The sequence below is a fragment of the Rhinoderma darwinii genome, chromosome 9 (assembly GCF_050947455.1).
Source record: "Rhinoderma darwinii isolate aRhiDar2 chromosome 9, aRhiDar2.hap1, whole genome shotgun sequence".
In the NCBI taxonomy this organism is placed as follows: Eukaryota; Metazoa; Chordata; class Amphibia; order Anura; family Rhinodermatidae; genus Rhinoderma; species Rhinoderma darwinii.
Window position 1 is genome coordinate 47,405,575 of NC_134695.1, and position 27,964 is coordinate 47,433,538.

The 27,964-nt window shown below is 37.4% G+C and overlaps 1 protein-coding gene across 1 annotated transcript in view; it reads left to right on the plus strand.

The window, feature by feature from the left end:
* The first annotated feature begins 2,685 nt into the window (after positions 1-2,685).
* MUC5AC (mucin 5AC, oligomeric mucus/gel-forming) overlaps positions 2,686-27,964 on the plus strand; it is a 38,973-nt gene continuing 13,694 nt past the window's right edge. Inside the window, exons 1-32 of the mRNA XM_075836756.1 lie at positions 2,686-2,746; positions 5,277-5,387; positions 5,617-5,679; positions 6,144-6,405; positions 6,491-6,605; positions 6,715-6,805; positions 7,910-8,016; positions 8,634-8,850; positions 9,146-9,271; positions 9,940-10,057; positions 12,213-12,351; positions 12,562-12,672; positions 13,187-13,256; positions 13,354-13,491; positions 13,575-13,739; positions 13,863-13,957; positions 15,031-15,157; positions 15,629-15,884; positions 16,000-16,046; positions 16,193-16,293; positions 16,871-17,022; positions 17,127-17,265; positions 17,349-17,459; positions 17,806-17,985; positions 18,118-18,357; positions 18,790-18,946; positions 19,066-19,194; positions 19,723-19,867; positions 20,151-20,194; positions 21,417-21,620; positions 22,570-24,252; positions 24,331-27,927. Coding sequence (XP_075692871.1) covers positions 2,686-2,746; positions 5,277-5,387; positions 5,617-5,679; positions 6,144-6,405; positions 6,491-6,605; positions 6,715-6,805; positions 7,910-8,016; positions 8,634-8,850; positions 9,146-9,271; positions 9,940-10,057; positions 12,213-12,351; positions 12,562-12,672; positions 13,187-13,256; positions 13,354-13,491; positions 13,575-13,739; positions 13,863-13,957; positions 15,031-15,157; positions 15,629-15,884; positions 16,000-16,046; positions 16,193-16,293; positions 16,871-17,022; positions 17,127-17,265; positions 17,349-17,459; positions 17,806-17,985; positions 18,118-18,357; positions 18,790-18,946; positions 19,066-19,194; positions 19,723-19,867; positions 20,151-20,194; positions 21,417-21,620; positions 22,570-24,252; positions 24,331-27,927 — 9,301 coding nt within the window. The remainder of the gene's footprint in view (positions 2,747-5,276; positions 5,388-5,616; positions 5,680-6,143; positions 6,406-6,490; positions 6,606-6,714; positions 6,806-7,909; positions 8,017-8,633; positions 8,851-9,145; positions 9,272-9,939; positions 10,058-12,212; positions 12,352-12,561; positions 12,673-13,186; positions 13,257-13,353; positions 13,492-13,574; positions 13,740-13,862; positions 13,958-15,030; positions 15,158-15,628; positions 15,885-15,999; positions 16,047-16,192; positions 16,294-16,870; positions 17,023-17,126; positions 17,266-17,348; positions 17,460-17,805; positions 17,986-18,117; positions 18,358-18,789; positions 18,947-19,065; positions 19,195-19,722; positions 19,868-20,150; positions 20,195-21,416; positions 21,621-22,569; positions 24,253-24,330; positions 27,928-27,964) is intronic.

Consider the following 27,964-nt stretch of genomic DNA (forward strand, 5'->3'; position numbering starts at 1 on the left):
GCACGGGACAGTAGTTCCACGGAGAGGCAGGGACTCCTAGCATCGTACATAACTATGATGCTAGGAGCCCGGCTCCCTGCACTGTGTTCGGTCCGGGACTTGCGGCCGAAATACGTTCCATCCTTTACGGACGTAACATGCTCGTGTGAACCCAGCCTAAATATCATGCTTCTTGGCATTTCCTAGTGTAATATCTGACTCAATAAATGATGTTGTAATAGGTTATTTATTAAAAATGTTAACTATTAATAATGAATAAAAAATTTACATAGTCAATATATATCGTTTTGAAGTATATAGGATTCACATGAACAGCATTTATATCCTGAACCCAACATACAGTATATACAATCCTGACATGTCTGTTTTAGTACAAACCTGTGCTACATAAGGGTATGTTCACACGGCCTACTTTCAGACGTAATTCGGGCGTTTTACGCCTCGAATTACGCCTGAAAAGACGGCTCCATTACGCCTGCAAACATCTACCCATTGCTTGCAATGGGTTTTACGATGTTCTGTTCAGACGAGGTGTCATTTTACGCATCGCTGTCAAAAGACGGCGCGTAAAAAGACGCCCGCGTCAAAGAAGTGCATGTCACTTCTTGGGACGTTTTTGGAGCCGTTTTTCATTGACTCCATTGAAAAACAGCTCCAATTACGTCCGTAATGGATGCCGCGAAAAACGCGAGTACTTGCAAAAACGTCTGAAATTCAGGAGCTGTTTTCGCAGTAATTTCAGACGTAATTTTTTAAGATGTGTGAACATACCCTAACACATAACATCCACTATTTGAAACCAACCACCATCTAAGCTCATGAGAAAGTTGATTCATGCCCCTACAATATATTACATGCCAATACTATCACTTAACTGGAAACATTTGCAAGATTTTTTTATTCTAGAGTAAAAAATGGGGGACCATACCGTGGAGATCTGAATTTTTGGGAGGCATGATAACGTCATGAGCACAAGTATGATCATCTACATATTCCCATACGAGCTATAGTAGACACTCTTTGTTGTATTCGTTCCGTTGCTACGTCTAGCTAATATAAAAGCATTTATCAGTTACAAAGCAATCAGAGCTGCCATTCAGAACAGTACAAAGCCTACATTTTTTTTTATAGAGAACTTACATTGAGTGGAACTCACTACAGCATGGTAAAATTTCTGCTTTCTGTTGGATCATATATCTGTAGCAATTTACAACAGAGAAATACCCATGACCATTAGGTTAGGTTCACACGCAAACTCAAAAACGTCTGAAAATACGGACATTTTTTAAGCCACTCACGATTTTCGCTGCTTTTTCGCTGCGTTTTTTTTACGTCCGTTTTTGGAGATTTTTTCAATAGAGTCTATGAAAAACAGCTCCAGAAACGTCCGAAGAAGTGTCCTGCACTTATTTTTCGCGGCCGTTTTTTAAAACAGCCGTGTGAAAAAACTGCCTGTCGGAACAGAACGTCTTTTTTCCCATTGCAATCAATGGGCAGATGTTTGGAGGCGTTCTGCTTACGATTTTTCGGCCGTTTTTCAGGGGCGTTTACGGCCCAAAAAACTTCCAAAAATAGGCCGTGTGATTCTGTGAACATACCCTAAGTCTTATGCGTGCAAAGGTAAATATATGTAGACAGTGCATGGCAATATAAGTGAAGACTAAAGGTAGATCCTGAGAATTCGCTATCATCAAACTTCCTATATTGGAGGTATATTTTATTATTTTGTCTATCATTGTCTTAATAAGCAAAATTTTGGTAATTGAAAGTAAAATATGCCGATCAATGCAAATCAGTGATCCCACAAACAGCTCATCTATTAGACCCTCCAGTACGTCTTTACCCAGCTTCCAAATCTCATTATTATAAAACAAATTTTTAGATTAGATAAATACAAGAAAAAAGGAAACGAGGTGCCAGACAGATTTCACACTACAATGTAAAAACTGTTTTATACTTATAGTGTCCATAGCATTCAATATTTCAATGCAGTAAAAATATTTTCCCTTCTACCTTCAAAAAGGAAATGGAAGCTTTCCAATCGATTATGGTGAAAAAATGAGTAGACAGTATTCACCCGTTTGCAATAGTTCAGCTTAACTCACTGGGGTCTTTTTCTATCTATCTATCTATCTATCTATCTATCTATCTATCTATCTATCTATCTATCTATCTATCTATCTATCTATCTATCTATCTATCTATCTATCTATCTATCTATCTATCTATCTATCTATCTATCTATCCCTATTAGTCTATTGATGATAGTGGTGCGGTATATCACATACTACTGTGCCACTGAAACATTAGCTAATTACATTTATAACATAAAAGTACTAGATATTACCAATGAGTAAAGCACAATTTATGTATAAGGTTTTTTTTTTTAAAGTAAATCAATGAGAAGATCACAATCTATTCGTACGGAGCATGCCACCCATGTGAAAGATGCATGCACATACCCAAATATAGCTAGGCATTCAATATGCTGCCCACACCTTATTTAATCTTCTTGCTATACACCTGCAACTAGAGGAAAGACCTGCAACTCCTCCCATGTTAGAAGTGTGGAGCAATCCTGGCACCGCGCCAAGTTGCTTTTACAAGTGTATATAAAGATCACCACAAGACTGACCAACCCGTTCCTTGCCTACCCTCCACTGTACTATCACAGCTACTAAGAAGATGGGAACCTTCAGTAGGGTCCCACTGTGGATCCTACTAGTCATCTTGGGCCCATTGAATGGTAAGTATTCTGCCTTTTGTAGGAAAAGAAGAATGTATATTTTTTTTATATCTAGAGATATTGACTATAAATATTGTATTTTTCTAATCATGAGGATATATTCCATTTGATAAAATGTGTATTAAAAATCTTGTGATAAATGTCACATAGGACAATACATACATTTGAAATTTGTTGACTCCTGAACTCCAGGAAAGTCTAGATGACAGCTCCAGACTGCTGTCTACATACAACTCTATTTTATCCGATACCTTTATTCTTAAAACTGTCAGGGATTACAAATATGGGGGGATTGGTATATAAATATGGCATAGAAAGCGTTCACTATATTCTCCGATGACTTTGTTGCATTTTTTTATCATTCAATGCTAGATACAGGACCGCTTATAATCTATGTGCTTTCTCCGCTGTTTGTGCCATTTCAACATTGTTAGTTTAGCAACTATGGAAGAAAATTTTTATATTTTTCCATCACTACCAGCGAAACTGTGTATAATTCTAAACTTGCACGTTATAAAATCTTGAATGCTTTATTGCTTGTGTGTACGGATCGTGAACTTACCCTGTGATAACTTTAATAGCAGAGGACAGGTGAAATAAACATTCTTCTAAAAAAATAAAGTAAAGTAACATTAATAGTAATATCATAAATAACAATAATAGAAACAACGATGTAACAACTTCTTAGATTAACACAAACATGGAAAGCCATACAATTGAATAGTAAACCTTGTCAACAGTTCTAATTCAATGGAGGTAGATGTACAATATTCCGCGTCAACCTTAGAGAATACAAATACTGCTCTCTAGGCAAAGTATTAGCTGGGATATTGTATGCACACAAATGCTTAGCAGAGTACACCTTGTACACCGATAAATGGACAATAGTAAAAGTACAGTGGTGAAAAGAAAGATAAATCTCTATCTATAGTGTATTATACAGTCTGCTATCTATCTATCTATCTATCTATCTATCTATCTATCTATCTATCTATCTATCTATCTATCTATCTATCTATCTATCTATCTATCTATCTATCTATCTATCTATCTATCTATCTATCTATCTATCATCTATCTGTCTGTCTGTCTGTCTTTCCATCAATCCATCCATCTATCTATCTATCTATCTATCTATCTATCTATCTATCTATCTATCTATCTATCTATCTATCTATCTATCTATCTATCTATCTATCATCTATCTGTCTGTCTGTCTGTCTTTCCATCAATCCATCCATCTATCTATCTATCTATCTATCTATCTATCTATCTATCTATCTATCTATCTATCTATCTATCTATCTATCTATCTATCTATCTATCTATCTATCTATCTATCTATCTATCTATCTATCTATCTCTATATACAAACATAACAGAGCTGGATATTTAAAGCACTGTGACAACCCCAGTTGACACTCAGCTCGGCTTCCCCTGTGTACATATTCATTAAACTATTGCTGAAATCTCAGTGAAAGAGTATCTTATGGCCAAACAGTGGAAGCCATAAACGAGTGTACTGACAGCAGGTTGGAAAACAGGTGTGAGGTTTCAGTACTTCATATCCAGACATGAGTTATAGGAAGTGTAATATTATACTTCTTCTTTATGCAATGGAAATTCAGCAAACATATGCATGTCCGGTTTTGATTTTTACACTATTTAGATGATGATAATAAAAATATGATTGTGAGAATATATATATATATATATATATATATATATATATATATATGTTTATTTATGAACCACCAATGTTGCTTGATGTTCCCTGATGTCTCATGTAATATTCTGTCTTTTACCAGAATTGATTTTATTCGCTTTGTATTAGATAGATAATATTCCAAACAAATATTCTCTATGCATTAGATGTCCTTTATCATTACACAGTTGACATAAAATAATCGAGTTCATCCTTAAATTATCATGAATAAAGCCATATAAGTACCGAACTGTAAGAAAAAGTTATTTAATGTCTAGGTAAATACAAATGCAAAAATATTTCCAAATAAAGGGAAATGCTATAGATCCATATAAGTGGGGACCAATGTATAATAAGTGGGGCCAATTCATAGGTACTTTTTTCTTGTTACCAAAAAATGCAAAAAGGATTATCGGAAATCATTCCTAAAAAGTTTAGACCTTTTTTTTCCCCTTTGTTCTCTCTTTGAGTATCTATTCTCATATTCGCTAAAGCCAAGAAGGCAAGCTTGACAGAGAACTCTTGGAAGCCCCACTGTATTTTCTTTTAACTTTAGGGGAAATATGTACATTAGGAAAGTGATGTTCAACGTTTATTAGCTATACAGGTTGGTTTGGTAATGATCATTTATTAATAGTCTTAATTTTAATAAAACTGCTTAAGAAATCATTGGAATCCATGTCTTCCAGATATAGGGATGGCTAATTCTAAAGCTCCAAAAACATTCTAATTCTGTATTCATACTTTTACAACAAATCTACAATATCTATATCCTTTTTTTAATTCTATTTTTTTAAAACATATCCTTATTCTATTTTAATATAGCTCAGGAATATGGAGACTACACTGCAGATGAGACTATCGACTACACGATTGATGAGACATTGCAAGGACAAGGACATCATCAACATCAACAACAACAAGAACAACCAACAAGTAAGTATAAATTAAATCCTATACACAGGGCATACATACTGCATCATCTAGAAAAATACATCCTCCCTTGTGACACGACTGTACTCCTATTATATATTAAACCAAACAAGAAGAAAACCATGGAGTCTATAAGTCAAAAAAATATATATAATCTTTTTATTACACAACATGCATACTAATATCTAACATTATATGTCACTCTCCTAACATTTTCCTTAATTAATTGCAGTTTTGTTAACGGGACCTCCAAGAATATCAGTGATCCCAGTGGCGTCAAACACTGTAGTGAGAGGTAAGTCAATACGATTTTATTATTATTTTGAAAGGCATGTTAAAATATTGTTGTCATATCTACTCTTATTCAACTACTATTCTAGGGCGTACACAGTATAGAGGCAGCCTATGTGGCTCCATGGGACAAAGGACCCAGTCAAGGTTTTTCCCTTTACTATTGGTTGTTGAGAACCTGTTACTCCTTGCTCCATAGGTACTGCAATGTTAGCAAATAAGGAGAAGGGGGATCGGCACAAGAGTCATGAAAACAAGACAAAGGGGGCAAACAAGGACTAGGCTCTCCTGTTTGGGCTGTCATTGCCCGGCACCATGAAGGAGGGGGGTATTTTGATCCCTGATATGACCACTCTTTCCTCTTTGTACGCACCTTAAAACCTAGCTGTCAGAATATCATTGGTCATGTTGTGTAACCCTAGTTACATTAAGTTTTTCACTTATATAAATGCCTTCCATGTCTTGCAGCTATCAACAATGCTCACAATAACAGAGTTTGCAGCACATGGGGGAACTTTCACTTTAAGAATTTTGATGGAGACATATTCTACTTCCCCGGTACTTGTAACTATATCTATGCATCTCAATGTAAGAGCACATATGAGGACTTCAACATCCAAATCCGCCGTACTGTTGTGGACAATGTTCCAGTTATCGACAGGATCACCATGAAACTTGATGGACTTGCGGTGCAGATTAATCACAACACTGTCTCTGTAAATGAAAAAGAGTGAGTTATTTTATTTTTGCATTGTCGTAAATAAATGATAAATGTTATGTGTTATATTAACTGCTGATCTGCTGTTTGTGTGCAGTGTCCAGCTACCTTTCAGCGGTTCCGGCATTCAAATTGAGAAACATGGTGTATATCTCTCAGTGACCTCCAAGCTTGGTCTGGTCTTCATGTGGAACGATGATGATAGTCTACTGGTGAGAAAATAGAAGTGATCATTTTTTGGTGGTGGAATGTGGAAAAGGACAGGTGAAAAACGCTGTATCTTGGTTTCTAATATGGCATTTACTTTTCCTATTTGTGCAGCTGGAACTGGATGAAAAGTATGCTAACCAGACCTGTGGGCTGTGTGGTGACTTCAATGGCATCTCAATCAACAATGAGTTCATTTCCAATGGTTAGATTTCATCTTTCATGTCAATATAATTATATTATATATTATTTGCTAAATTACAAGAACTTCCCACAGTATATATATATATATATATATATATATATATATATATATATGGCGTTAGTTTAAGCTTGTTGCCCGTGCAATTGAGCAGCTAATTGTTGGGTGCCCGGCAGTTGGAGACTGCCAGGGACCCTGGGGAAAAGACAGAAGTGGTTTTCACCAATTCTGTCTTCTCTGTACTCATGTACATAGTGCTCAAGTCCTATTGGTGCACATCACCTTATTGGTCCGGGTGGTCATGTGACTGGTCACATGTTCGCTGGGATGTCGGTAATAGAAGGCTATTGCTGGGTCTAAATAAACCCAGCACAGACCTATGAGGGACAGTAGTCACTATAACAGGGCTGATTTCCCCTGCAAATAGGACTGCTGGGCACGGTAGACAATGACGATCAGAAATAAACAGTCTATTTTAAGGTAACACACACTATATTATTACCAGAAAATATTAGCTAAAAAGTAAAAAAGCATGTTTTTTTTACAGTTTTTCAAACCAACAACTTAAAAATGCTAAAAAAAAAGCGCAAGAATTATATGTATAAATGTAATAAGGGAAGAAACATGCAGTGATTTCAATAAAAACACAATGCAAAAAATCACGTTGCTAACCCAACAAATGAAAACATTATAGATGTTTAATTAATGCGTGCTAAAAATGACTAAACAGTGTCTGATCCTGAAGAAGGTTCATGCACATACAGTTTTTCGACCCTAAAAGTTCTTAAAATGTATTAATACTCGATATTGATAAACACATGCATTAAGAGGTTGCCTAGGATAAAAAAAACATGGCTGCTTTCATCCCAAAACAGTGCCACATTTGTCTATGGGTTGCTTTTAGTATTGGAGCTCAGTTCGATTGATGTGAGTGGGGCTGAGCTGCAATACCACACACAACCTGTGGACATGTGTGGCGCTTTTTGGGCTAAAATCATGTTTTTCTAATTCAGTACAACCCCTTTAAGTAATGTAATTCATACAATTGGCAAGTTTTTTCTAACAGACAAAAATATTTGAATTAATTCTATAATAACCTTTTCTTAGGAATCCAAATCACAGAATCTCAGTTTGGAAATCTGCAGAAGTTGGATGGACCCACAGAACAGTGCCTTGATGTGCCTCCTACACCAAAAAGCAACTGCACCGATTATGTAAGTGGTTATTGGCAACGAATCCATTGCTGACACTAACAATGAAAGAATATCTTATCCAAAGTCTATAGACTCTCTGGTCAATCTACACCCCATTCCTATAAAAGTCACAGTCCACTCAGGACAACATCTATCTATCTATCTATCTATCTATCTATCTATCTATCTATCTATCTATCTATCTATCTATCTATCTATCTATCTATCTATCTATCTATCTATCTATCTATCATCTATCTGTCTGTCTGTCTGTCTGTCTGTCTGTCTGTCTGTCTATCTATCTATCTATCTATCTATCTATCTATCTATCTATCTATCTATCTATCTATCTATCTATCTATCTCATATTGACATCATAGAGGGAAGTCCACCCTTGGGAACCTTGCTGTTAGCCACAATGGAGAGTTGCTGCACTTTTATCTCATAAATGATGCCACATCTATTTGACCGATATTTATCCCCCTACTCTCTATTCAAATAACATGTATCTATGGTCATCTTTATTATTTGGATCTCATATGATAACATAAATCACTGTAAAAATTGTTTTTGAAAGAACAAATCAGTTACATTGATTTTTTTTAACATGTATAATGGTCTCTGTTTATTTATAATAGGAGAACATCTGTGAGTCAATTCTTCTGGCATCAACATTCTCAAAATGCCATTTACTTGTGGCTGTGGAGCAATACATTGAAGCTTGTGTGCAAGACATGTGCCGATGTGATAGCAAAACTACCGCACTGTGTTTATGCAACACATTTGCTGAGTACTCAAGGCAATGTGCCCATGCAGGAGGTGAACCAGAGAACTGGAGAACTGGAGATCTGTGCCGTACGTATCTTCCATCACTTGTCATTATTATCAATAAAACTAACAATTATGTTTGTAAAGTGAAATGTGGTTAAATGCGTTACTAGTCATTTTAGGCTATGTACATTAAATCTTCATGGCAAACATTGTCCATTTTAATGTTCCATACCAAAATTTGGACCGTCGAGAGTTTTCGATTCTGCAGACTTCTGCCATGGTAGTAGAGGTCACACTGTGGATTCCCTGACCTTACTCATTAGTTACAAAAAAAAATTATAATTTGTATGGGCCCTAATATAACTATTCTTCCTTGCAGCTAAATCATGCCCTTACAACATGCATTACCAGGAATGTGGATCTCCATGTGCAGACACTTGCACCAACCCAGAGAGAAGTAATTTGTGTGAAAATCACTGTTTAGAAGGTTGCTTCTGCCCCCCAGGTATGTAGAATATTTTATAAAAACAAGGTACTAACACAGTAATTCCAAACCTTTTTTCCACGGGGAAACCCTGAAAAACTGTTCAATTCCTGAGGAATTTGTGCATATAGCCTATGCCTACAGTTACAGGGTAACTAAACGTTTAACAAACTTCCGACATGTCATAAGTTTTGATTGGTGGGGGTCCGAGCACTGAGACCCCCACCAATCACTAAACCGAAGCGGCAGAAGCACTCATGGGAGTGCTGAGCCGCTCAGTTTCTGTTCCGTTTTTGCCTGAAATCGAGGTAGCGGTGTACGGCCTCAATAGAAAGTCTATGAGCCCGTACAACGCTACATCGGCTTTTCGGAAAACGCCGAACAGAAACGAAGCAGCTCAGCGCTCAAACAAGCGCTTCTGTCGCTTTGTTTTAACGATTTGTGGGGGTCTCAGTGTTCGGACCCCCACCAATCAAAACTTCTGACATGTGAATATGACATGTCAGAAGTTTGTTGAACGTTTAGTTACACTTTAAAGTAACAGCTCCTCATGTTGCTGTCTTTTGGTAAAACTTCAACTAGGTTCTAATGAACCCCTGCATTCCATATGAGCCTGTTTGATAACACCGTAGTAACAACATTTAACTTATTTTAGGAACAATCAAGTAATTTTGCTGTTTCTTATATAGGGACTGTATATGATGACATTAACAACTCAGGCTGTGTTCCACTCGAAAAGTGCTCATGTACTTTCAACAGTAACAGCTACGCTGCTGGGACAGCTTATCATACAGCCTGCAGCACATGGTGAGCATATCATTTGATTCAGATTAAAAAATAATAAACTTTACTGGTAATTCAATGCTGCCCCAATAACTTCATTAGAAACTGTAATTGAAATCATAAATACCCATAGTACAGTTTCACCCTGGTTCATTATGTACTATTCATAACTAAGCATCGAAATGATGGTGTCCAAATATGTCATGACTATGGACGGTTACTGCCCCGAATATTTGCAAAAAGCCGTATCAGAAGGAGAGCTTACCGATTGTGTATGTTTCGTATGAATTCTGAGCCAATCAAAATATTAGCCTGCACTCAAATTCATAATAGCAACACCCTTCATTTAAACAGTGGGTGTTGAAGTGCAAACTTCCATCCTTGATTAATGGATGGGTGATATGACATGAAGCGCTTTTAACATATCACCACCCTGATATGAATTGTTCACAACTTAACTCTAATCTTTGAGTATTGACTTTGGCTTGAAGAGATAAGAGCTGGTTCTTGGACATTATTAACATTGCTTTTTCTATCTACACATTTTGGAAGTAGGCCACCTTTAACCACCAAACATGAGATCTAGCTTGTTATTAAACATGACTATGCTGTATTTCATGCCATTTTTTTTTTGTTTAGTTTGTGTGTATTACAGAAAGTGGAAAATAGTTTGAATATAATAGCCTCTTACAGTACCCAGTACCGTATAACTTTTCCTTACAGTGTCCAAGTAACTTACAATAAAGGGCTCATTAATAACTTTGCCATACAATGCACCAACCAGCAAATAAAGTTACCCTCAGCAGCAGTCATTCTATACACACTGTAAAGGTGTACTAAAGATTCACAAATCTATAAGTCTGTGCTGCATGTTAAATATTCACCAGGAAAGAGCCTGGAGGATATTTGGACCACAAAAATGCCCCATTATGGCCTTTGTTTCCTTTAATCTATATGTCTTTGTTAAAACGACCATCTGTATGGGCCACATATTGTGGAACTAGGGTCAATATTCCTCAAAAATTTGTTCCAAACATAAAATCCTTCCCAGTCAGTCTGATCTGTCTTTTCACTCACATTCGCTGTAATTTGAATAGTTCTTCCCACGTTCCAATGCTTCATTGTCTTCCGCTTTTTCTTTTTATAACCTCACAACAAATTATATAGAGAGTCAGCACGTAATATATAAATATATTAAAATCTGGAGCTGGTAGTAATGATTCAGGAATATTCATATGATTCCCATGTAGGTACAGTGTGTGGAGTTTCATACGCCAGTCTTAATCTGAAGAGCAATGGAGTAAAATGCGTGTAATTTATTAAGAGGTGCATATTGGCTGTCCGTGCACCAGAAAGTCAAATATATGCCAGCTATGAGTTGGTGTAGAGTTGCGCTATAATTTATGCCTATTTCTGGCATAAATTATAGTAAATTTGTCGAGCTGTGTAAGGTCCGTCCCTTTCACTAAGTCACGGCTACTTTTTGGTAAGGTCACTTTTTCTGCGCACATTGCATTTTTTGCGGCATTTGTGCCTTTTCTACGACAGAAAATTGGGATTAATAAATTTCCTCATTGAGTCATTTTGAGATGTGTAAAATTTGTGACTTGGAAGCCTGGTTTTTTTTCAGATAGAAGAGATTTATTCCATCTCTTTATATGAAGTCTTGTATATCAGTTTATACATGATAATGAACCTTTAAAAAACAAAAAACAAAACGTTGCTACGTGTAGTGTTTACAACAATGATATCTAAGAATTTCTTTCATTTAGGACTTTGGACATAGATGTATTTAGGGACTACTTTATCATTATTTGTGTTCCATAAGTTAGACCCTATATGCACTGGCAAAGCAGTGTGTATGGAGCCTGTATGGAGATACACCATGGCTCCGTATTGTGAAGCATAGGCACTCAGCGTGCCATCATATGGGGCCTCAGGCACATTATTTTTTCTCCTAGAAGCAATGTAAAAGTAGAAGCAAAGCAAAGTCATAGTATGGGTGAATAGCAGTATAATACAGTGATGTCTTAAGGAGTACCTCTCATTACAAAAATCTTAAACCCATCGTAGACAACTATAGATGTGTAATAGGCGTCAATTAGACACTTCACTGTTGTCCAGTTTTTTGTATAGGTGTGATATTTTACCTTAATTCAGTTACATTTATTTTGCATAGTGAGTGCTCTGGAGGAAAGTGGGACTGCAATAATTTACCTTGCCCTGCAACCTGTTCCATTGATGGAGGATCACACATTACAACTTATGATCAAACTCATTACAACATACATGGAGACTGTAACTATGTGCTGACTAAGGTAAGGCAATACAATAGTCAAGTAAAAGGCCACATTAAGATTAGCACAGTGATGGAACGTAAGTTGACAACATATTGACGACATGTTTGATACGTATATAATGTATAGATCTTGCCTTATAGTGAGAGATAGAGTGCGAGAGCTATTGTGTCATTAAAAAGCAACAATATGTTCTTACAGAAAATTTCATTGTCCTCCTTCTCCACACAGGACTGCAATGGAAATTCTTTTATCATACTAACAGAGCTGCGCAAATGTGGTCTTACCGAAAGTGAGACTTGCCTCAAGAGTGCTACCCTTATCCTTAATGGAGGAGAAACAGTAAGTGTCTGATAGTCTAGTGGTGTTTCCGAAAGCATCCAATGAAATTACAATTTATTTTATCTAGTCTCACATTTAATATTTCGATTGTACATTAGTTAGTTTTTATGAGCAACACTATTATTATTATTTTTACTGTTTTTTGCACGATTTCTACAGTGACCATCGCTTTGGAATTTCCAGCATTTCTGTTGCTATTATTAAAGTGTATATACAGTATTATTGCTACTTTAGTTAACAGGGTAGTCCAGAAATAGCAATTGGCAACATAACTCTAGGATATTCTGTCATTTGCTGATCGGTGGGATCTGATAGTTGGACTCCAACGATTACTAGAATGAGAGGACTTTGGCGCTCTTTGGAGCACCGTGGCTTCGTTTGAATTCTTCCTTACATACCACCATGGTTGTCTATGCATCACTTTTTACTGCTGGAAGAACACTTTATACATTAATAGAATCTGAAAAAAATTCTTCTTACTCATCACATCTCTTCTGTCTTCTTACCCAAACAGATCATTGTGATCAAGCCATGCGGTAGTGTCTTTGTAAACAGCATCTATACTCAGCTGCCAATGTCTGCAGGTAGGATATGATATGGAAATTATATTATCTAGTTGGTGGTGGTAGCACATATCATCTGCCATATGTTTTTTTCTAATTATGCCACATTTATTTACAGCCAATGTGACCATCTTCAGACCTTCGTCATTCTACATTGTTGTCCAGACTAACTTGGGAGTACAATTGGTGGCTCAACTGACACCATTTATGCAGGTTTATGTGGTTTTGAACCCATCTTACAAGGGTCAGACATGCGGTAGGTTTGATTTGACACTAATGTCCTCACTTTTTCAATCACATTATACATGGCATTCTTCTTATAGATATCTATCTTTTCAGGTCTTTGTGGAAACTTCAATGACAAACAGGCAGATGACTTCCAAACCATCAGTGGTGTCATTGAAGGCACAGCTGCATCCTTTGCCAACACATGGAAGACCCAAGCTGACTGTTCTAATTTTAAGAATATCTATGAAGATCCTTGTTCTCTTAGTGTTGAAAATGGTAAGGATAGTACTCCAAATATCAATTAGGTGGAAAATATAATTGAATTACTTAATTTCAAGAGAAAACTGCATTTTCAATGTAAGATTATATTGTCTTATTTTTTGTTTTTCTCCTATACAGAAAAGTATGCCCAGCACTGGTGTGGCCTTATATCCGATACATCTGGTCCATTTGCTGCCTGCCATGCTACAGTCAATCCAGAGGTCTACCAACAGGTAAGCAAATTGATTACTAATTATCAGAAAATAAATTATGTATATTTATTAAACTTGACTAAGTCAGAAAATGGGTAAAAAGGTGTTGATTTCTTTAAGAGGAAATCCACAACCTATTTTCTAAAAAGTATTTGGGAGTTATATTTTAGTTAGCGAAACTTTACTCAAAACAAAAGTATTATTTTCAAGGAAAGTAGGCATTAACATATTCAGCGCCCATTGAAATCAACTGTCTGAAATGCATGCAGTTTTCCAGACAGAATGGAGTTGTCCAAGGAAGAGAACACGAATAAAAGAATACTCCAGGCAAAATTGATATACTGTTTAATGGCCAGTGCAGGGCATGAGAGGGCGGTGCAAGTCATATATCATGCATGACCCCGCAGGCCCAGGAATAATGCTGTGTATCAGTTTTGTCCACAATATTCCTTTAAAACCGTTATTATTGTTGGTACTTTTGTTTTTGGTATATAATGTATGTATGTCATGCTAGTTTTGTATCAGTAGCATGTATTTCATTGTGACAACCTAAAATAAAGTTAAAGGGGTTGTCCACTAGTGAACAACTGACGACCTATCCACAGAATAGGTCATCAGTATATCATTGGTGTGGGGCCGAGCCCGGGACCCCGCACCATTAAGCTACTTCGTTCCATTGCATATGGTCCATTATGCGATCTACGGAGCGGGAAGCAGTTGTCTTCGTATATAGCATAGCGGCCATGCTGCGGAACTGCAACTCTGCTCCTATTCACTTGAATAGGTCAGAGCTGCAGTACTGCAGCTCGGCCGCTATTCAGTGGCTGGAGCCAACTGCTTCTGGCATGTATATCCGATGCTTGGAGGCAGCCGGAACGGCTTAACGGTGCGGTGTCTGGGTGTCGGACCCCTACAGATCATGTACTGATGACCTATCAGTTGTCCAGTAGTGGACAACACCTTTAACAACATTGTAGCATGTAACCTATGGGTAAATAATGCAAACTCTTGTTTGTGTAAACAAAGGACATAATATTTTTGTAACCATAAATAATTTACATGGGCTGATAACAGCGTTTTAATTTTTTTCTCAGAACTGTATGTTTGACACCTGTAACTGTGAGAAAAGTGAAGAATGCATGTGTGCATCCCTATCATCCTATGTCCGAGCCTGCGCTACCAAAGGAGTCATAGTGACTGGATGGAGAAGCACTGTCTGCTGTAAGGGATACCTGACTTTAAGAAAAAAAAAAACCACAATATTGTTTTAAAAAAATTATCAAAATGGATGTGTTGAGAGATCCAAAGGAATTGAATGGCTTGATATAACTATTTGCAAATGAATCCAAATCTGTACATTAGAAAAAGCATAGAATACTTTTTTTAAAATTAGAAAAATAGGTCTGTTTTTTTTCTCAGAAAGAGCACCAACTTTTCAGTTGGATGTGTCTGATATTGCAGCTTAGACCTATTCAAATTCATGGGGATGAGCTGCAATACCAGACACAACCAATGAACAAGAGTGGTGCTGTTTCTGAAAAAAACAGACCCTTGTTTCTAATCTCATGCAACCCTTTTCAATCCACTCCTACCTTGAACAGAGTAACATTACCCTTCCATTTATTATACAATAACATTTCGTTTTGATATTTCCATAAAATCATATTTCAAATAATGCTTTTTCATACACAGCTAAATACATGAGTAACTGCCCAAAAACGCTGAGCTACACCTATTCTACCAGCACTTGCCAGCCCACATGCCGTTCCCTCAGTGAGCCTGATATTACCTGTAGTATCAAGTTTATCCCTGTGGATGGTTGTACCTGTGCCAAAGACTACTACATGGATGACAGCGGCAAATGTGTTCCTGCCGAAGCTTGCCCATGCTACTTCAGAGGTTCTGCTGTACCTTCTGGAGAAGTTGTCCATGACAATGGCATCATGTGGTGAGTGTGAATAAGCATACAACTGGGAATTTTACATTGTTTGTCATGCAACTGCTACATTACATCTATTTTTATATTGCGGTAATGAATAACATAACTATTCTTCAATTTACAGCACATGCACTCAGGGGAAACTCAGCTGCATTGGAACAGTTAAACCAGGTAACAATATTGAATTGTTTAAAAACCTCCTCACAGTTGTATATAGACTTTCCTTCGATCGGGGCAAAGTTGATCTATTGATCTAACATGTTCCAAATTAAGATTTTTTCCAAATTCGAAAACTCAAATTTATCTTGTGGTTTCAGAATGCGCTGCTCCTATGGTTTATTTTGACTGCAAGAATGCTTCAGTGGGGACCAAGGGTGCAGAATGCCAGAAAAGTTGTCAGACTTTGGACATGACTTGTGTGAGTATTACTGACAAATAAGATATTGCCAAAATTAAGTGAACATTATAATAAATTGATATGCTCCTTATCTGAAGATGAGAAATTCATGCCTACTTCATTTTAACAAAACATTAAATTCTAAAAACTGAAGTGAATGTCAACCTTTTAGTATCATGTCATTTTTAGGTCCAACGTTCTGTGATGATTAATTTTATAATATGTCTTTATAGCTATCAAAGCTTCGCTTTTCATATACAGAGCTCAAACCTCCCTACATAGATATACAGCCTACGGGCACCACTAGGGGTGCTTAGGAGCTAACAACATACTGTTTTATTATTGAGTGCATAAATGGTATGATGAAAAGGGGGCATCCTCTTCGTCAGCATGGAGGAAACAATTACACTATGGAACTCTTTGCCTCAGGATATTGGTTGATTTGATGAAGAGTTTAAAAAGTATTTGGATGTCTTACTGTAAAAGAAAATATATTACAAGTTATGTGCACTAAATTACTGGAGATGGGTGCTTCTTCCATATCCATGCTCCACCTTCTACATTTATTTAATACATATTTATTTTTTATGTCTTACAGTACAGTGCAAAATGCTTATCCGGCTGTGTGTGTCCTGAAGGGCTGGTCTCAGATGGCAAAGGTGATTGTATCAATGAAGAACAATGTCCATGTATTCACAATGATGCCACATATCAACCTGGCGAGAAGATCAAAACAAAATGCAATACCTGGTATGAGAATTTAGTTCTGGTCAAACATAAACCAACTGTATCAAACATAAATACCAAAAGGAATCTTAGAATTATTATTTCTAATTTCCTCTTTATTGTTACAGTACCTGCGAGAACCGTATGTGGAAATGCACAAACGACCCCTGCCTTGGCACCTGTGCCGTGTATGGTGATGGACATTATATCACCTTTGATGGTAAACGCTTCAGCTTTAATGGAGACTGTGAATATACACTTGCCCAGGTAAAGTAAACTACATAAAACTAGTTTAGTTGATGCATCTACAGTTCTCTGTTCATTACAAATGTCTACTTGTGGTATTTTAGGATCATTGTGGCAAAGGAGGAAACAGCAGCACCTTCAGAGTCATCACTGAGAACATCCCATGTGGAACCACTGGAACTACTTGTTCTAAGAGCATCAAAGTCTTCCTGGGGGTAAGAAATTATTATTTAGATTAAACCTCGTAATACATTAAAGAGCCTATCTCTTAAAGACAACACCAATTCGATATTCCCTATTAAGGCATATGGATGTGATAGAGTGGAAAGCCGCTAAGGAAATGTACCTACCACTTTGGAGGGTCTGGCCCATCTATGTATTACATGGTCGACCATTTATTTAAATATGTACAGTGAGCGTCCCCCAGTGATAGCAAATGATCACTGAGGATCACCAGGAGTCGGATTGGTTACATCGACAGAAGGGGTATTATTCATTACATTAATTAAGGAGATTGTTGTATGTATTACCATAAGCTAAAATTAAATTTTCCATTTGCAGACCTATGAGGTTATTCTTACTGAGGCACACATTGAAGTGGTAGAAAGGGGCATCGGAGGAGTTGCTCCATACAAAGTCAGAAATATGGGTATCTACCTTGTCATTGAAGCTGACAATGGGCTCATCCTGATGTGGGATAGGAAGACCAGCATTTTCATCAAGCTCAGTAAAGACTTTGAGGTAAAACTTTAATGTACACCATTCCACTTCTATCATTGTTTTAGTATATGATTGACATTATAAAGTGGGTTAGAATATATTAAAGCCAATAGTTTTACTATATACAATAAATTATATTTATCAATATTACAGGGTAAAGTTTGTGGTCTGTGTGGTAATTACGATGGTGATGGTAACAATGACTTCACAACAAGAAGTCTGTCTGTGGTTGGAGATGTTACTGAATTTGGAAACAGCTGGAAGATTTCACCAACATGTCCAGATGCTAAAGAACCCAAAGATGCCTGTGGTATTAACCCATACAGGAAATCCTGGGCACAGAAACAATGTAGCATCCTCAACAGTCCAGTCTTTTCGGCCTGCCATGCTCAGGTATGTGCCACATATTATGACATTGATTTTATTTTGTATTATTATTGTATTTATTATATGTTTGCAGTTGTTTACATTTTATTTTACATTTAGATTGTGTTTTATATAGACTGACAATTGGCAACAATACTTTATAGAATGTCAGTAAATTCCATCCAGGAGAAAAAAACGTTGGGAAGCAGAATGGCTTTATTGATTTGGGTCTTCAGTCATATACTGATGTGGATTTTGTTGATATAACAGCCTTATACAACCATGCTAAGAATCTTCATCCTAATAGAAGATAATAAAATGCCACAGACAATGAGAGGGCACTTAAAATACAGTATATAGAACAAATAAATGCCTTATGGGAATACAAGAATTGACATCAATATTCCACTAGTCCAGTAATATATAAAATATCAAATTTTTTGTTATACAATTGGACAGGTTGATCCCTCCAAGTACTATGATTCCTGTGTCACAGACTCTTGTGCTTGTGATTCCGGTGGAGACTGTGAATGTTTCTGTACAGCAATTGCAGCCTATGCTCAAGCTTGTGGAGAATCGGGGATCTGTGTTTCCTGGAGATCACCAAGCATCTGTCGTGAGTACCCCAACATGATGCCGCATTCTAGCTAACCTCTTACTGATATCATAGGTTTTACAATTATTTCAAATTTTTGACTACTGTACATAGACCATGGCTTTTGCTTTGTTTTTTAGCTCTTTTCTGTGATTACTACAACCCTGAAGGAGAGTGTGAGTGGCACTACAAACCTTGTGGAGCTCCCTGCATAAAGACCTGTAGGAACCCAAGTGGGAAATGTTTGAATGATCTATCTGGCTTGGAAGGTATGAAAACATTGTCTATCTCAATGTTAATACTAAAGTTATCTCTTCTTTTTAATACATAATCATTCTAATAAATGACTTATGATAAATACCTGTTACTATAGTGTCTAGTTGGATATCTTCTATTTGGGCTAAAAAGCTCTATACAAGCTTGACATGGAAGGATTAGCTAAAACTGGTTTTATTCTTAAATTGATCACAGATCGCTGTTGGCCGATTATTAAGCCAACCGACCACACACCACGCTCAACTCTTCTATTAGCATGCGTTGTCAGCTCAACAGAGAATGAATGCTGTTAGAACAGACAGTAACGGCACTTCATGTCTCCAGTTAAAATCCAACTGTAAATGTTGGGGAAGTGTTTGCCAGATCCCATAGACATTAGATTGGAGAGTCCATTTGGAAATTGGAAAGTTCTGTTGCCATAAAACACATGTCTATGGCCATAAGCACCCGATCAAACCCTGGTGTCCAGCTGAACTGAGTTTATTGTAACACATGACTCTTGTTTTATTCAATCTGATTAGGATGTTACCCAAGTTGCCCAGCAGATAAACAATTCTTTGATGAGGATGAAATGAAGTGTGTGCCTCAGTGTGGCTGCTATGATGACGAAGGAAATCATTACAAAGTTGGACAACTTGTACCGTCCGAGGAGAACTGTAAGACCTGGTGAGTGCTCTTGCTAACACTGCAGTTCATAAATAGCAAGATATAACTATGGAAATATATAGGAACATATATGACAAGATTCATTGTATTTTTATTTAACATGTACAGAATGTTAATACTAAAACAGAAATAACAGGATAAGCTTATATAGTGCTGCTAAAGCATATTAATAATATTCTCCATTCATAACTAATCCAAGTTGATCTAAATCAAAACTGTAACTAATGTGTTCATGCATTATGGCATTTTCTAAGGCTTAACCTGGAATTTTTTTTATCTACAGTGCATGCAGTATGTCAGGAATAGATTGCAAGTACCAGAGAGAAGGTAAATGTTCACAATTATATGCGCCTTTCATGGTAATAATCCGGCAATCTCGGTTATTCCTCTTATTATGCCCTCCCACCGCCGAAAACTGGCCCGCCCTGAATGCCGGAATATGTATGATCCGATACCCTTCCCTGCTTCATCCTGGCCTTAGATCTAGTTACAGCGCACGCGCCGCTATGGTTATAGCGTCCCATTGTGAACACGCACAAGAACAGGAAATCGATGCACAAGCACAGGATTTCATGTGTGCTGGGGGCGGGGGGGGGGTGAGGAGCTGTCAATCAAAAGTAAGGAGGCGGGGTTAACTCTGAAAGGCTCGAGGAATGACGATAATACTCTTTTCAAACTAAGATATGACTCTTTTATGCTCATTAGTATACTATTAGTATAGAAGATAATTATAGGTTACATAAAAATTATTTTTCACCCACTTCCACCAGGTATTGCTGGTTTAATAGGTGAAATGCTGGTGACAGGTTCCCTTTAATGTATCTTTATAGTGGCCTGGAGCTTTGATTTTTTGATACAGGGCTGCAAATCCCCTGCACGGAGTTAAATGATAATGTTCTGGCCACCTAGTCACTACTAGAGGGAGATTACTACATACTGTTCATACACTGAACTCAATAATAAAACAGTATGCGGTGAACTCCTAAACTCCCTCTAGTGGTGGCTATAGACATCCAGAATGTTATGATTTAACTCTATGTCTTTGCATGGGATTTTGGGCTCTGTAGCTTAAAAAAGAGCTTCATCCGCTATAAAGATATTATCATGCTGTAGCTTTAGTGTGTTTAATACACATTTAAATTTAGCTGCACATGTTCAATCACATATATTATATTCATTTTTGTATTAGTTTATTTATGCATTTATTTTCCATTGCTTATATGGTGCCATCATATTTGGCTGTTCTGTGCACTTTGTCTCTGTCCCCAGTAGAGCTATAAATCTTATTCCCCTATTTAAAGCACACTTTATGGCAATTTCATAGCACGTCAATTAACCTTTCAGAATGTTTTTGGGACTGTGGGTGGAGCACAGTGATAGCATACAAGCATTTAATCAATTTATCAGCTACAGCTTATTACAACAAATTAAAACCATAATTTAGTTGGAAAAATAAATAATCCATTACATATTATCCCGGTTTTATATTATTTATTTAGAAATATAATTTATATGTGTTGCTAAATCTTTTTGTATTCTGTTCTTTCAGCATGCCACTGTGAATACCATAATAAAATCTACAATTACAATGATGTTATATACAGCACTACTGATGGCATTGGAGGCTGTATCATTGCTATCTGCAAGGAAAATGGCACCATTGACAGAAATATTACCCACTGTAATGTATCTACAACCACTACAACCACTCAGTTTGCCTTTACCTCAACACATCCCTCTACCACACCTAAAGGTATAATTCTATAAATTGGAAGACATTCCAGTAGAGAATGCATTTCCTTATAATATCCAATCTTCTTAACGGACAATTAAGTAGTTCCTGATCACTGTTGAAATGTCAGAAATTATACAAATTTGATTAGAACCCAATGGCCTTCTTGCATACAAACTAGTCTAACAAAGTCTCAGTTTTGCCTATAGTAAAGAATTAGATTCCACCTTTCTTCAGGGTAGCGTTAAAAAGAAAATAGCGATCTGATTGGTTGCTCTGGGCAATAACTACACTTTTTGTTAGAACAGTTTAATGATTGAGGCCAATTGTTCTAATCTATCTATCTATCTATCTATCTATCTATCTATCTATCTATCTATCTATCTATCTATCTATCTATCTATCTATCTATCTATCTATCTATCTATCTATCTATCTATCTATCTATCTATCTATCTATCTATCATCTATCTATCTATTCTAATCTATAATGAGAAAAAGAGTAAAGCAGCACAGCAACAGCAGTGGGTGCAGGCCTCCTAGGTTGAGGCTAGGAACCCTTGTTAATGAAATCCACAAAAAATGAAGAGGCAGCACTCCAAGGAAATTGGTGAAAAAAAAGTGGTGTCTTTATTCACCCCAGGCAGGCAACGTTTTGATCTGTCTCTATGGGATCTTTGTCAAGCTTGACAAAGATCCCATAGAGACGGATCGAAACGTTGCCTGCTTGGGGTGAATAAACACACCACTTTTTTTCACCAATTTTCTTGGTGTGCTGCCTCTTCATTTTTTGGGGATATCTATCTATCTATCTATCTATCTATCTATCTATCTATCTATCTATCTATCTATCTATCTATCTATCTATCTATCTATCTATCTATCTATCTATCTATCTATCATTTGTTCTACAAATTTGTTTACACCTATTTTTTTGGTCTCATTTAATTTATACCATTTTGTCGCATAGGAACAACAACATCTCTCAGTACAATATGTGTTAAAGAAGTCTGCCAATGGTCAGAGTGGTTTGACGTGAGTTACCCGGAAGCAGGAATGAATAATGGAGATTTTGACACATTTGATAATATAAAAGCTAAAGGATATTCAATATGTAATCATCCTCAAGATATACAATGTAGAGCTGAGAGGTTCCCTGACACAGCACTATCAGCACTTGAGCAGAATGTACAGTGCAATGCATCATTTGGGCTGATATGTCTGAACAAAGAACAGCTACCTCCTATCTGCTATAATTATCAACTCAGAGTTGAATGTTGTAGCTTTGAAAGGTGTGATATCAATACAACAACTACAAAGGAAACTCCTTCAACCACACAGCCAACTACCACAAAAGAGACAACACATCCTACAACAACACCATCTATAACCACAGAGACGTCAACTTTCTCTCCAACTACCCCTGGAAGTACAACCACATCTAACACTCCAGCGCCAACAGTATGTCATCCCAAATGCACATGGACAGACTGGATTGATGTCCATTCGCCAGGTGTTGGTAAAGATGAAGGTGATATTGAGACATATGAAAACATCAGGGCAGCAGGGCACAAACTTTGTTCGAAGCCTGATGGTATTCAATGCAGATCAGAGAAATTCCCAGAAGCCCCCATTGGTCGAATTGGGCAGGTAGTCCAGTGCAATCTTACTTTCGGTCTTGTTTGCAAAAATGAAGACCAGGAAGGAGACTTCAGGGTATGTCTCAACTACCAAATAAAAGTTCTCTGTTGTGATGACCACAGTCATTGTGAACCGTCAACAACACCCAGATCAACAACTACACTATCTACTACTACTGAAACTACCACCCTCCCAATTACAACACAGACACCATCAACAACTCTGTCCACAATTCCGGATAGTACAACTACAGTTACAACACCAGAGACAACTACAACTCCTTTAACAACAACAACCAGCACCACAACTACTTCAACTACAGTTACAACAACACCTGAGACAACCACAACTCCATTAACAACAACTCCAAGCACAACTACTCCTGAAACCACCCCCACTCCAACTACAGTTTCAACAACACCAGAAACAACCACAACTCCATTAACAACAACTACAAGCACAACTACTCCTGAAACCACGCCCACTCCAACTACAGTTTCAACAACAACTCAGACAACAACACCAGAAACAACTACAACATTATCAACAGTTCCTGACACCACCACTACAGTCACCACAACCCCAGAGCCAACTACATCTTTAACAACAACCACTAGCACTACTACTCCTGAAATCACAACCACTTCAACTACAGTTTCAACAACAACAGAAACAACCACAACTCCATTACCAACTACTACCATAACTACTCCTGAAACCACTACCACTTCAACTACAGTTTCAACAACAACTGAGACAACCACAACACCGGAAACAACTACAACATTGTCCACAGTTCCAGATATCACCACTACAGTCAACACAACCCCAGATACAACTACAACTTTAACCACTACTCCTGAAATCACAACCACTTCAACAACCACACCTGAGACAACAACTACACCAGAAACAACTACCCCTACAATAACTACAACTGAAACACCTGAGACAACCACTCCAAAAACAACAAAACTATCTACTACTCCAATAATAACCACTGAATCTACAAGTGAAATTGTAGTAACCAGAACATTTACAACAACAAAACCAACTTCACAAAAAATAGAGATTGAAACAACTACACCAGTTTGTCAACCACAATGCAAGTGGTCAACATGGATTGATGTTGATGTTCCTACATCTGGCATTGATGGAGGAGATACAGAAACCTTTCAAAACATAATGGCTAAAGGTAAAAATATATGTAGAAACCCACAAAATATTGAATGCAGAGCTGAAGATTACCCTGGGATCAGTATTGACAATATTGGGCAGATAGTACACTGTGACATCACAATTGGGTTAGTGTGCAACAACAAAGATCAAGTTGGAAAAGTTAAACAATGTTACAACTACCAGATAAAGATCTTATGTTGTGATGACTACAGCCATTGTAGCACAACTTCTAAACAAACAACACCCACCACCATTTCAACAACAATGCCTACTAGTACAACAACTGAAACACCAACTACTACCACAGTAAGTACAACTACTCCAGTGCCACCAACTACAACTGAAACCAGAACTACAACCACCATAAGTACAACAGAATCAACTACAACCGAGTCTCCAATTCCTACTACTAAAACAACGCCTACAACTACAACAACCGAAACACAAACTACTACCATAATTATTCCAACTACTCCAGTGCCACCAACTACAACAGAAACTACAACTACAACCACCATAAGTACAACAGAATCAACTACAACCGAGACTCCAATACCTACTACTACAACAATGCCTACAACGACAACAACTGAAACTCCAACTACTACCACAGTTAGTACAACTACTCCAGTGCCACCAACTACAACCGAAATAACTACTACAACTACCATAAGTACAACAGAATCAACTACAACTGAGACTCCAATACCTACTACTACATCAACCCCTACTACTACAACAACCGAAACACCAACTACTACCATAATTATTACAACTACTCCAGTGCCACCAACTACAACTACAACCACCATAAGTACAACAACAGAGACTCCCATACCTACAACACAAACTGTTACAACTACATCTACAAACACGCCAACAGGCTGTCAGCCACAATGCAAATGGTCACATTGGCTTGATGTTGAAACTCCTACTTCTGGACTTGATGGAGGAGATAAAGAAACCTTTGAAAACATAATGGCTAAAGGCAAACAAATCTGTAAACATCCACAAAATATTGAATGCCGAGCCGAAGATTTCCCAGAAATCAGTATAACTAATGTTGGACAAATAGTTCAGTGTGATGTCACTGTTGGTTTGGTTTGCAATAACAAAGACCAAACTGGAAAAGTTAAACAATGTTATAATTACCAGATAAAGGTCTTATGTTGTGATGACTACAGCCATTGTAGCACAACTCCACCACAAACAACACCCACCACCATTCCAACAACAACACCTATTAGTACAACAACTGAAACACCAACTACTACCACAGTTAGTACAACTACTCCAGTGCCACCAACTACAACTGAAACCACAACTACAACCCCCATAAGTACAACAGAATCAACTACAACTGAGACTCCAATACCTACTACTACATCAACCCCTACTACTACAACAACCGAAACACCAACTACTACCATAATTATTACAACTACTCCAGTGCCACCAACTACAACAGAAACTACAACTACAACCACCATAAGTACAACAACAGAGACTCCCATACCTACAACACAAACTGTTACAACTACATCTACAAACACGCCAACAGGCTGTCAGCCACAATGCAAATGGTCACATTGGCTTGATGTTGAAACGCCTACTTCTGGACTTGATGGAGGAGATAAAGAAACCTTTGAAAACATAATGGCTAAAGGCAAACAAATCTGTATGCATCCACAAAATATTGAATGCCGAGCCGAAGATTTCCCAGAAATCAGTATAACTAACGTTGGACAAATAGTTCAGTGTGATGTCACTGTTGGTTTGGTGTGCAACAACAAAGACCAAACTGGAAAAGTTAAACAATGTTATAATTACCAGATAAAGGTCTTATGTTGTGATGACTACAGCCATTGTAGCACAACTCCACCACAAACAACACCCACCACCATTCCAACAACAACCCCTATTAGTACAACAACTGAATCACCAACTACTACCACAGTTAGTACAACTACTCCAGTGCCACCAACTACAACAGAAACCACAACTTCAACCACCATAAGTACAACAGAATCAACTACAACTGAGACTCCAATACCTACTACTACTACAACAACAACAACCGAAACACCAACTACTACCATTATTATTCCAACTACTTCAGTGCCACCAACTACAACAGAAACTACAACTACAACCACGATAAGTACAACAACGGAGACTCCCATACCTACAACACAAACTGTTACAACTACATCTACAAGCACGCCAACAGGCTGTCAGCCACAATGCAAATGGTCACATTGGCTTGATGTTGAAACTCCTACTTCTGGACTTGATGGAGGAGATAAAGAAACCTTTGAAAACATAATGGCTAAAGGCAAACAAATCTGTAAGCATCCACAAAATATTGAATGCCGAGCCGAAGATTTCCCAGAAATCAGTATTGATAATGTTGGACAAATAGTTCAGTGTGATGTCACTGTTGGTTTGGTGTGCAACAACAAAGACCAAACTGGAAAAGTTAAACAATGTTACAATTACCAGATAAAGGTCTTATGTTGTGATGACTACAGCCATTGTAGCACAACTCCACCACAAACAACACCCACCACCATTCCAACAACAACACCTATTAGTACAACAACTGAAACACCAACTACTACAACAGTTAGTACAACTACTCCAGTGCCACCAACTACAACAGAAACCACAACTTCAACCACCATAAGTACAACAGAATCAACTACAACTGAGACTCCAATACCTACTACTACAACAACGCCTACTACTACAACAACAACAACAACAACCGAAACACCAACTACTACCATTATTATTCCAACTACTCCAGTGCCTCCAACTACAACAGAAACTACAACTACAACCATGATAAGTACAACAACGGAGACTCCCATACCTACAACACAAACTGTTACACCTACATCTACAAACACGCCAACAGGCTGTCAGCCACAATGCAAATGGTCACATTGGCTTGATGTTGAAACTCCTACTTCTGGACTTGATGGAGGAGATAAGGAAACCTTTGAAAACATAATGGCTAAAGGCAAACAAATCTGTAAACATCCACAAAATATTGAATGCCGAGCCGAAGATTTCCCAGAAATCAGTATTGATAATGTTGGACAAATAGTTCAGTGTGATGTCACTGTTGGTTTGGTGTGCAACAACAAAGACCAAACTGGAAAAGTTAAACAATGTTACAATTACCAGATAAAGGTCTTATGTTGTGATGACTACAGCCATTGTAGCACAACTCCACCACAAACAACACCCACCACCATTCCAACAACAACACCTATTAGTACAACAACTGAAACACCAACTACTACCACAGTTAGTACAACTACTCCAGTGCCACCAACTACAACAGAAACCACAACTTCAACCACCTTAAGTACAACAGAATCAACTACAACTGAGACTCCAATACCTACTACTACACCAACGCCTACTACTACAACAACAACAACAACAACAACAACAACCGAAACACCAACTACCACCATTATTATTCCAACTACTCCAGTGCCTCCAACTACAACAGAAACGACAATTACAACCAC